Source organism: Salvelinus fontinalis, chromosome 4 (genome assembly GCF_029448725.1).
Source record: "Salvelinus fontinalis isolate EN_2023a chromosome 4, ASM2944872v1, whole genome shotgun sequence".
Taxonomy (NCBI): domain Eukaryota; kingdom Metazoa; phylum Chordata; class Actinopteri; order Salmoniformes; family Salmonidae; genus Salvelinus; species Salvelinus fontinalis.
Genome location: NC_074668.1, coordinates 39,530,570 through 39,545,951, shown reverse-complemented (window position 1 = coordinate 39,545,951; position 15,382 = coordinate 39,530,570). Strand labels below are relative to the sequence as shown.

Genomic DNA, 15,382 nt, shown 5'->3' with positions numbered 1-15,382 from the left:
AGTTGATAAATAAATATAGTAGGCCTAGAACGCTGATGGGATCCTCTTTTTAAGAGGCCACCAAAACAATTATCACGCAATTGCATAGCCTATAGAAATGTTGCGCAACGTAAGCTCATGGGCTCTCATTAAGTTTATTCGATTTTCGATAACATTTGCATTGATATCAGAGTGATTAGAGGGACAATAGAGTGTTGAGTACCAGGCAGTTAGCAAGTTTGGTAGGCTAATAATGACCGTCAGTAGCCTAGTTACCATGTCGGTGTACACTGCATTTGCATTCTGTTTATCTCTCTGCATTTAGATACAATATTCATTTTTATACTGTAAATCTGTACATCCAATATACTGTATATCAATCGTATACCCACTGTATATTTGGATATCTGTTCATTCTCTTATAGCTCTATGCTCACTCTACCTAGTTGTATATAATGTATGTTAAAATTTGCTTAAACTCCACTGTCTGTATTCTGTCTCTAAATGTTGTCTATCACTAGCAGCACCATAGCACCAAGTAAAATTCTGAGTATGTGTAAATGTACTTGGCAAATAAGTTGATTCTGAGGTGTCAGGATGATAGAAGCTCGTATTCTGGCACAGCAAGTGTCTCTCCACCCACTATGGCTCCAGCAAAGGCCCCAGCAAAATGACTCCCCCCCCTCTAACGACAAAGACTCACAGGAGTATCAGCACTCCTCCACACAATGGAATGATTCTCTACCTCAAAGACCAGCGAGGAACACAAACACACACACCTTCGACCCAGGGATCATGAGACTGCCATTTAGTAATGGATACAGGCCAGCCTCCACTGATAGTCTGAGGGAGAGTTTTTGGCCTCCCTCTATCCCTACCTCCCTCTTTCCCTCTAGCACCGTTTGTCTCTCACATGCCCAGCAGCACAATGGCTCACTGTGGACTACTGTAATAAGGGGCAGGGGAGCAGAGTCTGTCCTGTCATCCTGGCTCCCACTCACTGCCAAACTGGGAGTCTCTTCTGAAGAACCCCCTTTGGCATTGCCTTGAAGGATCGGTGGGGGAGTCACTGTATACAAAGGAAACAAACAATACTGGGTTGATTCTGCTTGGAGACCTTGATTTTCTTTTGCTGTGGGATGCGTCCCAAATGACGCACCCTATTTTCTATATAGAGTTTATTACATAGGAAATAGGCTGTCATTTGGGACGCAGTAGTGCTGCTCTGCTCTGTCCTTCCCAGGCATCTGCTGCTAGGACAGCCAGCGCACAGGGAAATCTACATTTGACAAAAGCCTGCTCGCATTCAACAAGCAAATGGCAGGAGGCCAGGCGCTGTCTGTCGCAGTTTATTTGTTTACTCCATTCCATGAAATAGCCTAACAGCCACACAAACAAAGCATGGGAATATAAAACCATAATACCATCTTCTGTGTACAACAGGAGGCAGAGAGAGACAAAGTCTGTTCAACTACAAGATGGAAAATAGCAGTGTACATGCCTTGGGGAGTTCCAAATCACTGCTCCTTGGATTACAGGAGAATACAAGGTTAAACCAACTTCATCAGTGAGTGCTAAACTACACCCACCAGAACAAAGTAAGTAATGAAATGTTGGCATGCTGTTCAGAGTGACTTCACTGGCAACCGTTGCGTCATACCAAGTCATAGGTATCAGCACACAATTTATTACTCACTCCACACAAAGTGCTGTTAAGGTGTGCCAACATGGGGGTATACAGTACTCTACCTCTCTCATACTGCAGTATAGCTGGGATCTAAGTCAATGCTGTATTCTGCTCAATACTGGCAGAGATCAGCTACTGCGGGAAGGAAAATGACAAATGCACTAGGGCCACTATTTGGCCCCTGGAGTCTTCTAATGGGGGGAAAAAGAAAAATGCAGGAAATGGAGAAACTGGTCAGGTCTGTGTGTCAATGGAAGAACAAACAAGAGAAAAACATTGTAACTACCATCTCAAACTATCCATGACAGTAAACAATGTTCAAAAGTTCAGAGTGAGTTGTCAACTGATTTGTCACTCCAGATAATAGGCATGTAACCTTTTCAAACCATTAAGCCATCACAATTAATAGGGTTGGATGATATACAGATTTTCATATCGTCCTTCTCTCATCCATGATTTACGGTATTACCAGCTTATTACACAAGGGGGCACCAACCCCCCCCCCCCCTCGGAGGGTCTGTTGTCCGGACCTCTGGCAGTCTCTATGGGGGTGCCACAGGGTTCAATTCTTGGACCGACTCTCTTCTCTGTATACATCAATGATGTCGCTCTTGCTGCTGGTGAGTCTCTGATCCACCTCTACGCAGACGACACCATTCTGTATACTTCTGGCCCTTCTTTTGACACTGTGTTAACAAACCTCCAGGCGAGCTTCAATGCCATACAACTCTCCTTCCGTGGCCTCCAATTGCTCTTAAATACAAGTAAAACTAAATGCATGCTCTTCAACCGATCGCTGCCTGCACCTGCCCGCCTGTCCAACATCACTACTCTGGACGGCTCTGACTTAGAATATGTGGACAACTACAAATACCTAGGTGTCTGGTTAGACTGTAAACTCTCCTTCCAGACTCACATCAAACATCTCCAATCCAAAGTTAAATCTAGAATTGGCTTCCTATTCCGCAACAAAGCATCCTTCACTCATGCTGCCAAACATACCCTTGTAAAACTGACCATCCTACCAATCCTCGACTTCGGTGATGTCATTTACAAAATAGCCTCCAATACCCTACTCAATAAATTGGATGCAGTCTATCACAGTGCCATCCGTTTTGTCACCAAAGCCCCATATACTACCCACCACTGCGACCTGTACACTCTCGTTGGCTGGCCCTCGCTTCATACTCGTCGCCAAACCCACTGGCTCCAGGTCATCTACAAAACCTTGCTAGGTAAAGTCCCCCCTTATCTCAGCTCGCTGGTCACCATAGCAGCACCTACCTGTAGCACGCGCTCCAGCAGGTATATCTCTCTGGTCACCCCCAAAACCAACTCTTCCTTTGGCCGCCTTTCCTTCCAGTTCTCTGCTGCCAATGACTGGAACAAACTACAAAAATCTCTGAAACTGGAAACACTTATCTCCCTCACTAGCTTTAAGCACCAGCTGTCAGAGCAGCTCATAGATTACTGCACCTGTACATTGCCCATCTATAATTTAGCCCAAACAACTACCTCTTTACCTACTGTATTTATTTATTTTGCTCCTTTGCACCCCATTATTTCTCTCTACTTTGCACCTTCTTCCACTGCAAACCAACCATTCCAGTGTTTTTTTTACTTGCTATATTGTATTTACTTCGCCACCATGGCCTTTTTTTATATTTTTATTTATATATATATATTTTATCTGCCTTCACCTCCCTTATCTCAGCTCACTTGCTCACATTGTATATAGACTTATTTTTCACTGTATTATTGACTGTATGTTTGTTTTACTCCATGTGTAACTATGTGTTGTTGTATGTGTCGAACTGCTTTGCTTTATCTTGGCCAGGTCGCAATTGTAAATGAGAACGTGTTCTCAATTTGCCTACCTGGTTAAATAAAGGTGAAATAAATAAAAATAAAATAAAAAGTAGAAATACTGGGGTCCAAAGGAGCAAAATAAATAAATAAATAAATAAATACAGTAGGGGAAGTGGTAGTTGTTTGGGCTATTTATAGATGGGCTATGTACAGGTGTAGTGATCTGTGAGCTGCTCTGACAGCTGGTGCTTAAAGCTAGTGAGGGAGATAACTGTTTCCAGTTTCAGAGATTTTTGTAGTTCGTTCCAGTCAATTGCAGCAGAGAACTGGAAGGAGAGGCGGCCAAAGGAGGAATTGGCTTTATATAAATATGCTAACGAGCACAAATTAAAATAAACAAATTGCATAGACAGGCAATCCAGCTCATAAAGTTAAACTCAGAAATGATTCACACCCCTTGACTTTTAGCTAATTTTGTCTTAGGGCCTGAATTTAAAATTGATGAAAAAATGTCACTGGCCTATATACACACACACAATACCCCATAATGTCAAAGTGGAATTAATGAACAATGAAAATGTCTTGAGTCAATAAGTATTCAACCCCTTTGTTATGGTAAAGATAAATAAGTTCTGGAGTAAAAACTTACTTAGCAAGTCACATAATACGTTGCATGGACTCACTCTGTGCAATAACGTTTAGCATGATATTTCTTCTTTTTTTATATATATAATTTATCCCCTTTACTCCCCAATTTTCGTGGTATCCAATCGCTAGTAATTACTATCTTGTCTCATCGCTACAACTCCCGTACGGGCTCGGGAGAGACGAAGGTCGAAAGCCATGCGTCCTCCGAGGCACAACCCAACCAAGCCGCACTGCTTCTTTAACACAGCGCGCCTCCAACCCGGAAGCCAGCCGCACCAATGTGTCGGAGGAAACACCGTGCACCTGGCCCCCTTGGTTAGCGCGCACTGCGCCCAGCCCGCCACAGGAGTCGCTGGAGCGCGATGAGACAAGGAAATCCCTACCGGCCAAACCCTCCCTAACCCTGACGACGCTAGCCCAATGGTGCGTCGCCCCACGGACCTCCCGGTCGCGGCCGGCTGCGACAGAGCCTGGGGGCGAACCCAGAGACTCTGGTGGCGCAGTTAGCACTGCGATGCAGTGCCCTAGACCACTGCGCCACTCGGGAGGCCTTAGCATGATTTTTTAATAACTCTCATCTCTGTACCCCACAAATACAGATATTTTTAAGGTCCCTCAATTGAGCAGTGAATTTCAAACCCAGATTCAACCACAAAGACCAGGGAGGTTTTCCAATGCCTCACAAAAGAAGGGCACCTATTGGAATGGGTAAACTATTTTAAAAAATGTACAAAAAAATAAAAATCAGACATTGAATATCTCTTTGAGCACGGTAAAGTTATTAATTTGACTTTGGATGGTGTATCAAAATCCCCAGTCACTACAAAGATAGTCATCCTTCCTAACTCAGTTGCCGGGAAGGAAAGAAACTGCTCTGGGATTTTACCATAAAGCCAATAGTGACTAACCTTTTTACATGTACCAACACACAGGTGTGATCATTCTACAGCGGTCCCTGTAGGGTACGATCAAACCAGTGTGATTTGAATGCTTATTTAGAACATCCAGTTTCGAATGGCGCAACAATCAGCATTTGAGCTGGCCACACTGTTTTTTCAGAAACATTTTGCACAAACACAGTCCTTAGAAAGTTATGTCCAGAATGTGAGCAGTTTATTTTTGGATGCAATGCTCAGACATTCACAGAAGTACCTACAGCATAACACAATCATCCAAACCGGAAAAAATGTAGGCTACATTTATCCTAGCGCTAACTGAGGAAAGATTGACATAACAAAAGCAGTCATATTTTTATAACTCTCGGCTGACAGAAACTACAAATCAAATCAAATTTTATTTGTCACATACACATGGTTAGCAGATGTTAATGCGAGTGTAGTGAAATGCTTGTGCTTCTAGTTCCGACAATGCAGTAATAACCAACAAGTAATCTAACCTAACAATTCCACAACTACTACCTTATACACACAAGTGTAAAGGGATAAAGAATATGTACATAAAGATATATGAATGAGTGATGGTACAGAACGGCATAGGCAAGATGCAGTAGATGGTATAGAGTACAGTATATACATATGAGATGAGTAATGTAGGGTATATAAACATAGTGGCATAGTTTAAAGTGGCTAGTGATACATGTATTACATAAAGATGGCAAGATGCAGTAGATGATAGAGTACAGTATATACACTGCTCAAAAAAATAAAGGGAACACTTAAACAACACAATGTAACTCCAAGTCAATCACACTTCTGTGAAATCAAACTGTCCACTTAGGGAGCAACACTGATTGACAATAAATTTCACATGCTGTTGTGCAAATGGAATAGACAAAAAGGTGGAAATTATAGGCAATTAGCAAGACACCCCCAATAAAGGAGTGATTCTGCAGGTGGTGACCACAGACCACTTCTCAGTTCCTATGCTTCCTGGCTGATGTTTTGGTCACTTTTGAATGCTGGCGGTGCTCTCACTCTAGTGGTAGCATGAGACGGAGGCTACAACCCACACAAGTGGCTCAGGTAGTGCAGCTCATCCAGGATGGCACATCAATGCGAGCTGTGGCAAGAAGGTTTGCTGGGTCTGTCAGCGTAGCGTCCAGAGCATGGAGGCGCTACCAGGAGACAGGCCAGTACATCAGGAGACGTGGAGGAGGCCGTAGGAGGGCAACAACCCAGCAGCAGGACCGCTACCTCCGCCTTTGAGCAGGAGGAGCACTGCCAGAGCCCTGCAAAATGACCTCCAGCAGGCCACAAATGTGCATTATATTGTGCATTATATTAAGTGGCATTGTTTAAAGTGGCTAGTGATACATTTTTACATAATTTCCATCAATTCCCATTATTAAAGTGGCTGGAGTTGAGTCAGTATGTCGGTAGCGGCCACTAAATGTTAGTGGTGGCTGTTTAACAGTCTGATGGCCTTGAGATCGAGAGACTGAAAACAGCTTCTGTCCCTGCTTTGATGCACCTGTACTGACCTCGCCTTCTGGATGATAGCGGGGTGAACAGGCAGTGGCTCGGGTGGTTGTTGTCCTTGATGATCTTTATGGCCTTCCTGTGACATCGGGTGGTGTAGGTGTCCTGGAGGGCAGGTAGTTTGCCCCCGGTGATGCGTTGTGCAGACTTCACTACCCTCTGGAGAGCCTTACGGTTGTAGGCGGAGCAGTTGCCGTACCAGGCGGTGATACAGCCTGACAGGATGCTCTCAATTGTGCATCTGTAGAAGTTTGTGAGTGCTTTTGGTGACAAGCCAACTTTCTTCAGCCTCCTGAGGTTGAAGAGGAGCTGCTGCGCCTTCTTCACAACGCTGTCTGTGTGGGTGGACCAATTCAGTTTGTCCGTGATGTGTACACCGAGGAACTTAACTTTCCACCTTCTCCACTACTGTCCCGTCGATGTGGATAGGGGGGTGCTCCCTCTGCTGTTTCCTGAAGTCCACAATTCATCACGGGTGCGCTCACCATTGATCGAAATAATTGAGTAAAACACTTTCACATCAACCAAAGATAATAAGAGGAGACAAGATGAGTTTGGTCTGTTTATAGCATGCATGTTGAAGGGGGTGTGTCACCTACGACCATCCACTTCCCTTCATTCAGAAGAAGAAGAGACTGACGAGTTTCAGAAGAAAGGTCTTTATGTCTTTATTTCTGGACATTTTGAGCCTGTAATCGAACCCACAAATGCTGATGCTCCAGATACTCAACTAAAGGCGGGCAGTTTTATTGCTTCTTTAATCAGCACAGCAGTTTTCAGCTGTGCTAACATAATTGCAAGAGGGTTTTCTAATGATCAATTAGCCTTTTAAAATGATAAACTTGGATTAGCTAACACAACATGCCATTGGAACACAGGGGTGATGGTTGCTGATAACGGGCTTCTGTACACCTATGTAGATATTCAATTTTTTATTTATTTTTATTTTAAATCTGTCATTTCCAGCTACAATAGTCATTTACAACATAAACAATGCCTACACTGTATTTCTGATCAATTTGCTGTTATTTTAATGGACAATTTTTGGGAGATTTTCACCTCAAAAACAAGGACATTTCTAAGGTGACCCCAAACTTTTGAAAAGTAGTGTACAATCGCTGCCAAAGGTGCTTCTACAAAGTATCGACTCAGGGGTGTGAATACTTACTGTATGTAAATTAGATATTTCTGTATTTAAATTGCAAAAATTTCTAAAAACACGTTTTCAATTTGTCATTATGGAGTATTGTGTGTAGATGGGTGAGAACAAAAATGACTCATCCAAAAGGGCGTTGACTTGTCAAACACTACAGACAACTAACACAATATGATGCCCCATTACCTTATTTATTCAGTCATTTACTTAGATAACTAGCAAGTTAAATTTAGGGGTCACGTTAACAAATAATTTTGTTATCCGAGCAGTGGGGAAAAAAACGCATAAGAAATATCATGCTGCATTTTGTAAACGCAGACCTTTAATGCTTCTTATTGTAATTTCTTCTCGGCATTAGAAAAATGTTCAGTTGCACTTCTCCACTCGGGTGAGAATTCATAAACGGGTATTCAATAAGCAGACAACACTGAGTGGTGTAGCTACAGTGGCAAGACAAAGTATGCGAACCCTTTGGAATTATCTGGATTTCTGCATGAAATTGGTCATAAAATTAGATATGCTCTTCATCTAAGTCACAACAGACACAGTGTGCTTAAACTTATAACACACAAATTGTATTTTTCTTGTCTATATTGTATACATCATTTAAACATTCACAGTGTAGGTTGGAAAAAGTATGTGAACCCCTAGGCTAATGACTTCTCCAAAAGCTAATAGGAGTCAGCTAACCTGGAGTACAATCATTGAGACGAGATTGGAGATGTTGGTTAGAGCTGCCCTGCCCTATACAAAACTCACAAAATTTGAGTTTGCTATTCACAAGAAGCATTGCCTGGTGTGAATCATACCTCGAACAAAAGAGATCTTAGAAGAACCAAGATTAAGAATTGTTGACTTGCAAAAACCTGGAAAGGGTTACAAAAGTATCTCTAAAAGCCTTGATGTTCATCAGTTCACAGTAAGACAAATTGTTTATAAATGGAGAAAGTTCAGCACTCTTGCTACTCTCCCTAGGAGTAGCCATCCTGCAAAGGACTGCAAGAGCACAGCACAGCTCAATAAGAAGAATCCTAGAGTGTCAGCATGTTCCAGGGATTTCTGTAAGTCTTTAGCTAACATCTCCGTTGACGAGTCTACGATACGTAAAACACTGTCGGAAAGATATCAGTTTGTCTCTGTGGATGGTTTGTCCTCTGACAAATCAACTGTACATTTCATTCGAAAACATAATGTTAACTTTCCCTGCTATGCGGATGACACATAGCTGTACATTTCAATGAAACATGGTGAAGCCCCAAAATTGCCCTCGCTAGAAGCCTGTGTTTCAGACATAATGAAGCTGCAAACTTTTTACTTTTAAACTCGGACAAAACAGAGATGCTTGTTCTAAGTCCCAAGAAACAAAGAGATCTTCTGTTGAAGCTGACAATTAATCTTGATGGTTGTAAAGTCGTCTCAAATAAAACTGTGAAGGACCTCGGCGTTACTCTGGACCCTGATCTCTCTTTTGACGAACATATCAAGACTGTTTCAAGGACAGCTTTTTTCCATCTATGTAACATTGCAAAAATCAGAAACATTCTGTCCAAAAATGATGCGGAAAAAATCATCCATGCTTTTGTTACTTCTAGGTTAGACTACTGCAATGCTCTACTTTCCGGCTACCCGGATAAAGCACTAAATAAACTTCAGTTAGTGCTAAATACGGCTGCTAGAATCCTGACTAGAACCAAAAAATTTGATCATATTACTCCAGTGCTAGCCTCCTTTGTGAATTGATGTACGCTCTCTATAATTCTCCCTTTCGTTCTCTCTCTCTCTCGGAGGCCCTGAGCCCTAGCACCATGCCTCAGGACTACCTATCATGACGACTCCTTGCTGTCCCCAGTCCACCTGGCCGTGCTGCTGCTCCAGTTTCAACTGTTCTGCCTGCGGCTATGGAACCCTGACCTGTTCACCGGACGTGCTACCTGTCCCAGACCTGCTGTTTTCAACTCTCTAGAGACAGCAGGAGCGGTAGAGATACTCTTAGTAATGATCGGCTATGAAAAGCCAACTGACATTTACTCCTGAGGTGCTGACTTGCTGCACCCGACAACTACTGTGATTATTATTATTTGACCATGCTGGTCATTTATGAACATTTGAACATCTTGGCCATGTTCTGTTATAATCTCCACCCGGCACAGCCAGAAGAGGACTGGCCACCCCTCATAGCCTGGTTCCTCTCTAGGTTTCTTCCAAGTTTTGGCCTTTCTAGGGAGTTTTTCCTAGCCACCGTGCTTCTACACCTGCATTGCTTGCTGTTTGGGGTTTTAGGCTGGGTTTCTGTACAGCACTTTGAGATATCAGCTGATGGAAGAAGGGCTATATCAATAAATTTGATTTTGATTTGATTTAAACAAGAACGGTGTTCATGGGAGGACAACACGGAAGAAGCCACTGCTGTCCAAAAAAAACATTGCTGCACGTGCGAACACGTCTGAAGTTCGCAAAAGAGCATCTGGATGTTCCACAACGCTACAGGCAAAATATTCTGTGGACAGATTAAACTAAAGTTGAGCTGTTTGGAAGAAACACACAACACTATGTGTGGAGAAAAAAAGGCACAGCACAACATCAAGACATCATCCCAACTGTAAAGTATGGTGAAGGGAGCATCATGGTTTGGAGCTGCTTTGCTGGACAGCTTGCTATCATCGACGGAAAAATGTATTCCCAAGTTTATCAAGACATTTTGCAGGAGAATGTAAGGCAATCTGTCCGCCAATTAAAGCTCAACAGAAGTTGGGTGATGCAACAGGACAACGACCCAAAACACAGAAGTAAATCAACAACAGAATGGCTTCAACAGAATAAAATACACCTTCTGGAGTGGCCCAGTCAGAGTCTTGACCTCAACCTGATTGAGATGCTGTGGCATGACCCCAAGAGGGTGATTCACACCAGACATCCTAAGAATATTTCTGAACTGTAACAGTTTTGTAAAGAATGGTCCAAAATTCCTCCTGACCGTTGTGCAGGTCTGAGCCGCAACTACAGAAAAAATTTGGTTGAGCTTATTGCTGCCGAAGGAGGGTCAACCAGTTAAATCTAAGGGTTCACATACTTTTTCCACCCTGCACTGTGAATGTTTACACAGTGCGTTCAATAAAGACATGAAAATGTCAAATCTTTTGTGTGTTATTAGTTTAAGCAGACTGTTTATCTATTGTTGTGACTTCGATGAAGATCAGATGATATTATATGACCAATTTATGCAGAAGTTCAGGTAATTCCAAAGGCTTCACACCCTTTTCTTGCCACTGTACTTTTCTCCGGTACTTAAAATGCAAGATTAACTTTAAGCAAAACATTAGGATATGTAGCAGGCTTCATTCTTTCTATGATAAACATTAGAAATATGATGGCCATGCATAATTTTTACAAAAAAATACCTTGCTTTTTCATTGTAAGGGACAGATCGCAATTTACTGTGGGGTGGTCCAAAATAGGGGAGGGTTGTCAAACTTTTTTTTTTGCTTTGGGGAGGGTGCACAGGGAGGGTAGTTTTTCCCCAGGTTTACATTCGCTCTTTTGCAGGTTTTACAATATAATTTATTCCATTCTAGCCAAATGTCCTTATCTGCTTGCATGCACCTCCCCTATAGTAAGGGGTTTTGGTACTTCCTTATGCAGTTGTGCACCCACTCCCCCCCCCCCCCCTTCCCAGTTCATCTATGTCATGGAAAGAGCAGGTGTTCTTGCGGTTTTGTACACTCGGTGTATAATGAAATGTACTCAAAATCTGAAGACAAGTGAACATGCGTTACCTAGTTTGGACTTGTGGACATGGTAGGCCTCAAAGCTCTCCTGTAGTGAGCTGTAGCATTTGGTGAGCTGGCTCTTCTGGTGTTCCAGGCTGGGCTGCAGTTGAAGATTCTGCTCTGCCAGGCTCCGATTACTGGCCAGGATCATCTCCTTGATCTGCTGCACCTCCTGCATCTACAACACACATTAAGACCCACAAACAAAGTGAAACTGACAGTGTTTAAGCAAATTCAAATCTTATAGAAATCTGCTCAGATACAGTACACCCCCAGGAAGAATATGACTCCTTTCTGACAAGCGAGCACTTCCTGTTCACGTTTTCATACATTCACAGAACGTTTGGTAATGACGTCGAGTAAGGCATTTGTGAAATTCTACAGCAATATTGTGGGAAAGCGGCCGTGCGTTCGGACAATTAATAGACACTGCGGTAAATAAATCCTAATAAAAACTGTTAGTCTTCTCCAGGACCGGACCCTACGCAGACCGGTGCCCCATATCCAAGCAGAGCTACAGTAGGCATATATGCAAATCAGCTAGTTGCCACACGGGCCTGCCATCATTCACTTTGAACTGGACTGTGTGTTTACAGGCAGTGACAACTGAATGGGAATTGCCTGCCCGCACATTTGATCGATGCCAAATACATTTGATTGACAACTAAGAGATATGCATGCTAACTGTGGATAGTCATTGAAGTTCAGCATAGCTAGCTAGCAAAGTGATAGCCATTTCTTGCTAGCTAACCAAATGACACCTGCATCTCTAGCTGTAGCCAGCGAAAAACGATGAGGGGAAAAAGCTGACAACCTCCCATTAGTTTGCTAGCTAGGTAGCTAAAGTAGGCTTCGTGTTTTAATCAAGCTTGCTAAATAAAGACCTAAATGAATAGATATGCTAACCTATTGGCCATGATATGATTGACTTGTGGTCACTGTCCTTGCTGTTTGAATGTATTGACATTCCCCAGCCTTGGTTACATTTGTCAGTTTTTGTCCAAAATATTGAGTCTTTGAAAATAACCATGCATCCTGAATGGGTGGAGGCAGCAAACAATGTGCCAGGTCAGCTGTGATTTATAACCTGATAGCAATAGTTTTTGGACTTCCAAATAATGTATTAGTGAATTATATGAATCATGCATTGAACTGTGTCCATCTATTCTGCCAAAAATGCCTTACTCTACATAACGGAATTTTGAGTCAAATAGAACCTATTTTTAAAACCTCGTATAAAGTTAGTTTTGTAGCATAAACTGGGAATTTGATATTTGACTGATCGCCTGTGTTTCATATCTGCAAAGTAGTTAAAATGCTGTCAGTTCCATTTAAAGACATACAGAGAGAGATACATTGTACGACACATTATAAAGACACACATGGTAAGACATGCGGATACACAAACACAATGTAAGGCAACACCAGGATGGGTAGGGATCAGATCTTGTGCCTGTCCTGTCAACACTCAAAGCTAGAACCCGCTGTGTGACTTCTCACAACAAGCCCCCGGGATGTGGATTATGTTAAAAAAAATCTAATTAGTCACATGAAGAAAATATGAATATGGAGTTTAATTTGAGCCAAGAATCTAAACAGTGGCTGATGACTAACTAACTATTCAAGAGCTTTTCCCACATGACTCAAATTCACAGTCGCATCAAGCTACATTTTCTCCAAGGACAGAAATAGCAAGTGGCTTGAATAGAATAGAATCATGTGACCCAGCTCTGAAAATACATAAACTAACCTACTATGTAGAACACTATTTCCAAAACGGATTATCTTGTAACAGAAAGACACAAACCAGACAGCCGTGTGGGCTTTGGCCGCTGGGCTGTGGGTTGGAGGGTGACAGAGAGAAAACAACATTTCAGACAAGGCCAGAGGCTAAATACACTTATTACCACTGTGCTTTACTGCTTCCGCCACTGCACTGCCATGTCCTGAGCTGACCAAACAGCTCAATTAGCCACTCCAACACCGTGCACCGAAAAAAGTAGGCCCTTAAATAGCATCCACAACTGCAGGCTCATTCTGTCCAACCAAACACATTTTGCGGGGGAAGGAAATGCTTTCAGAAAAACTCTCCACTTTCTCTGTTCACAGTGATAGTTCCCGAGTGAAAAATACTAGAGGGAACACCAAAATCGTCACAACAAACATACTGTGTTCAATACATTCCTTTTTTCTTCACATTTAAGACACCCCTCCATTTAACATAATGAAGTTATTATGAAATAAGACAGCATGGCCAGGGAGGACTTAATCCTAGATCAGCACTCCTACTCAGATGATTTATGAATACAGGACCACAGCTCAGGGGGCCAGAAGCAGCATCAGCAGCCAGCATCACACCCAAAGAGGTTTTTCTATTCAGCGCCTCCTCTGGAGCCCAGTCCAAGAGATGAATCTATTCTAGAGCTCTGCCAAACAGGGAGCAAGATATAGAGGGCTACATGTCTCAATGTCATGCCTGGTATAGGTCTAGCTACATATCTGCAAATCACAGTCTCCCAACTAAGTGACACTTGCTCATACCTGCGGTTATGTTATTTTCCTTCCTTCCATTTCTCTTTTGAACCACAATCACTTCAAAGTGACAGTACATCTCTCTACAGCGCTCTATTGAGGGAGGATTTTCCTACTGAGACTGACTGATCATGGAAGGAATTCACAGAGGGGCTGAATGACTGTACAAAGTCGGCTTAATCTCAAATTCACTTCACATGTGAAATGTCTAAAACACAAAGTTAATCAGCGGACACATCATGTGGTGATGGAGAACTAGGTCAACCGCCACCCAGTGTTGAGATACTACCTGGTACATTTGCTGAAAAGGAACTTTAGTTGATTGATATGCTATTCTTAGCTGGCTGTGTTGAGTTGAAGTTTGATCAGGCCCAGCAACTGCATTAACCAAGACCAGTCTGGCAGCTATTGCTCCTGTCTGTACCCGACTGCCATGTACATTCACGCACACAATCCAAACATGCCATTAGAGTGTGCAGTAAAATTTACATTTACATTCAAGTCATTTAGCAGACGCTCTTATCCAGAGCGACTTACAAATTGGTGCATTCACCTTATATCCAGTGGAACAGCCACTTTACAATAGTGCATCTAAATCTTTTAAGGGGGGGGGGGGGGGTTTAGAAGGATTACTTTATCCTATCCTGCAAAATGATAACGCACTACTGTTAACTTGGGACAAGGGGTTTATATCTCCTGGCACGGCAGGGACAAGGGGTTTATATCTCCTGGCACGGCACACACATGCCAGACAAATATGAACTGTCAGTATGTAGCCATGATATTAACCAAGGTTGGCCATAGAGAAGAGATTCATGTGATTCCAGCGAGAGGCAGTGACATTGTTCTGGTTATTTGAGATGATAGGAACACACACTCATTGAACACCATTTGCATAAAAAGAGTGAGCAGGTGTGCGAGTGTGTATTCCAAGTGTGAAAAAGAGTGGTTGGTTAGCTAGCATGAAGCGTAAAAGTGTCCATATTTACAGGTATGCATTCAATGCATTTCCATACCGGAGCAGTACAGCGTACTTACTTACTGTACCTGCTCAGATTACATTGTGTACGTCAGGGCTAATCAACCATATTCTTAGCGGGGCCAGACGTAAACAAAAAAAAGGTTAATTGCAGAGGGGGTGGACATTTTCCACATGCTATTATTCTTCAGAAGACCTGTATAAAAAGCAACGCAAACACCAATAAAGAACTTTCCTTAAAATTAAATGTTTCTCAAAGTAATTAGGAAAGAAGCAGAGGGTGCTCAACCAACGTGAGTCGAGGTGCAACCAATTTTTTTTCATAATCGTTGAAAAGGACACAACTATTAAAATATTCCTAAAGTAATTAGGTCATTGTAACCCGAA

General features: G+C 42.5%; 1 protein-coding gene across 1 annotated transcript in view; it reads right to left on the bottom strand.

Annotated features, from left to right (window-relative positions):
* Nucleotides 1-15,382, bottom strand: part of LOC129853756 (vacuolar protein sorting-associated protein 37B-like) — a 37,301-nt gene that overhangs the window by 14,204 nt on the left and 7,715 nt on the right. The window contains exon 2 of the mRNA XM_055920122.1: nucleotides 11,491-11,662. Within this exon, the coding sequence (XP_055776097.1) occupies nucleotides 11,491-11,662 (172 nt within the window). The remainder of the gene's footprint in view (nucleotides 1-11,490; nucleotides 11,663-15,382) is intronic.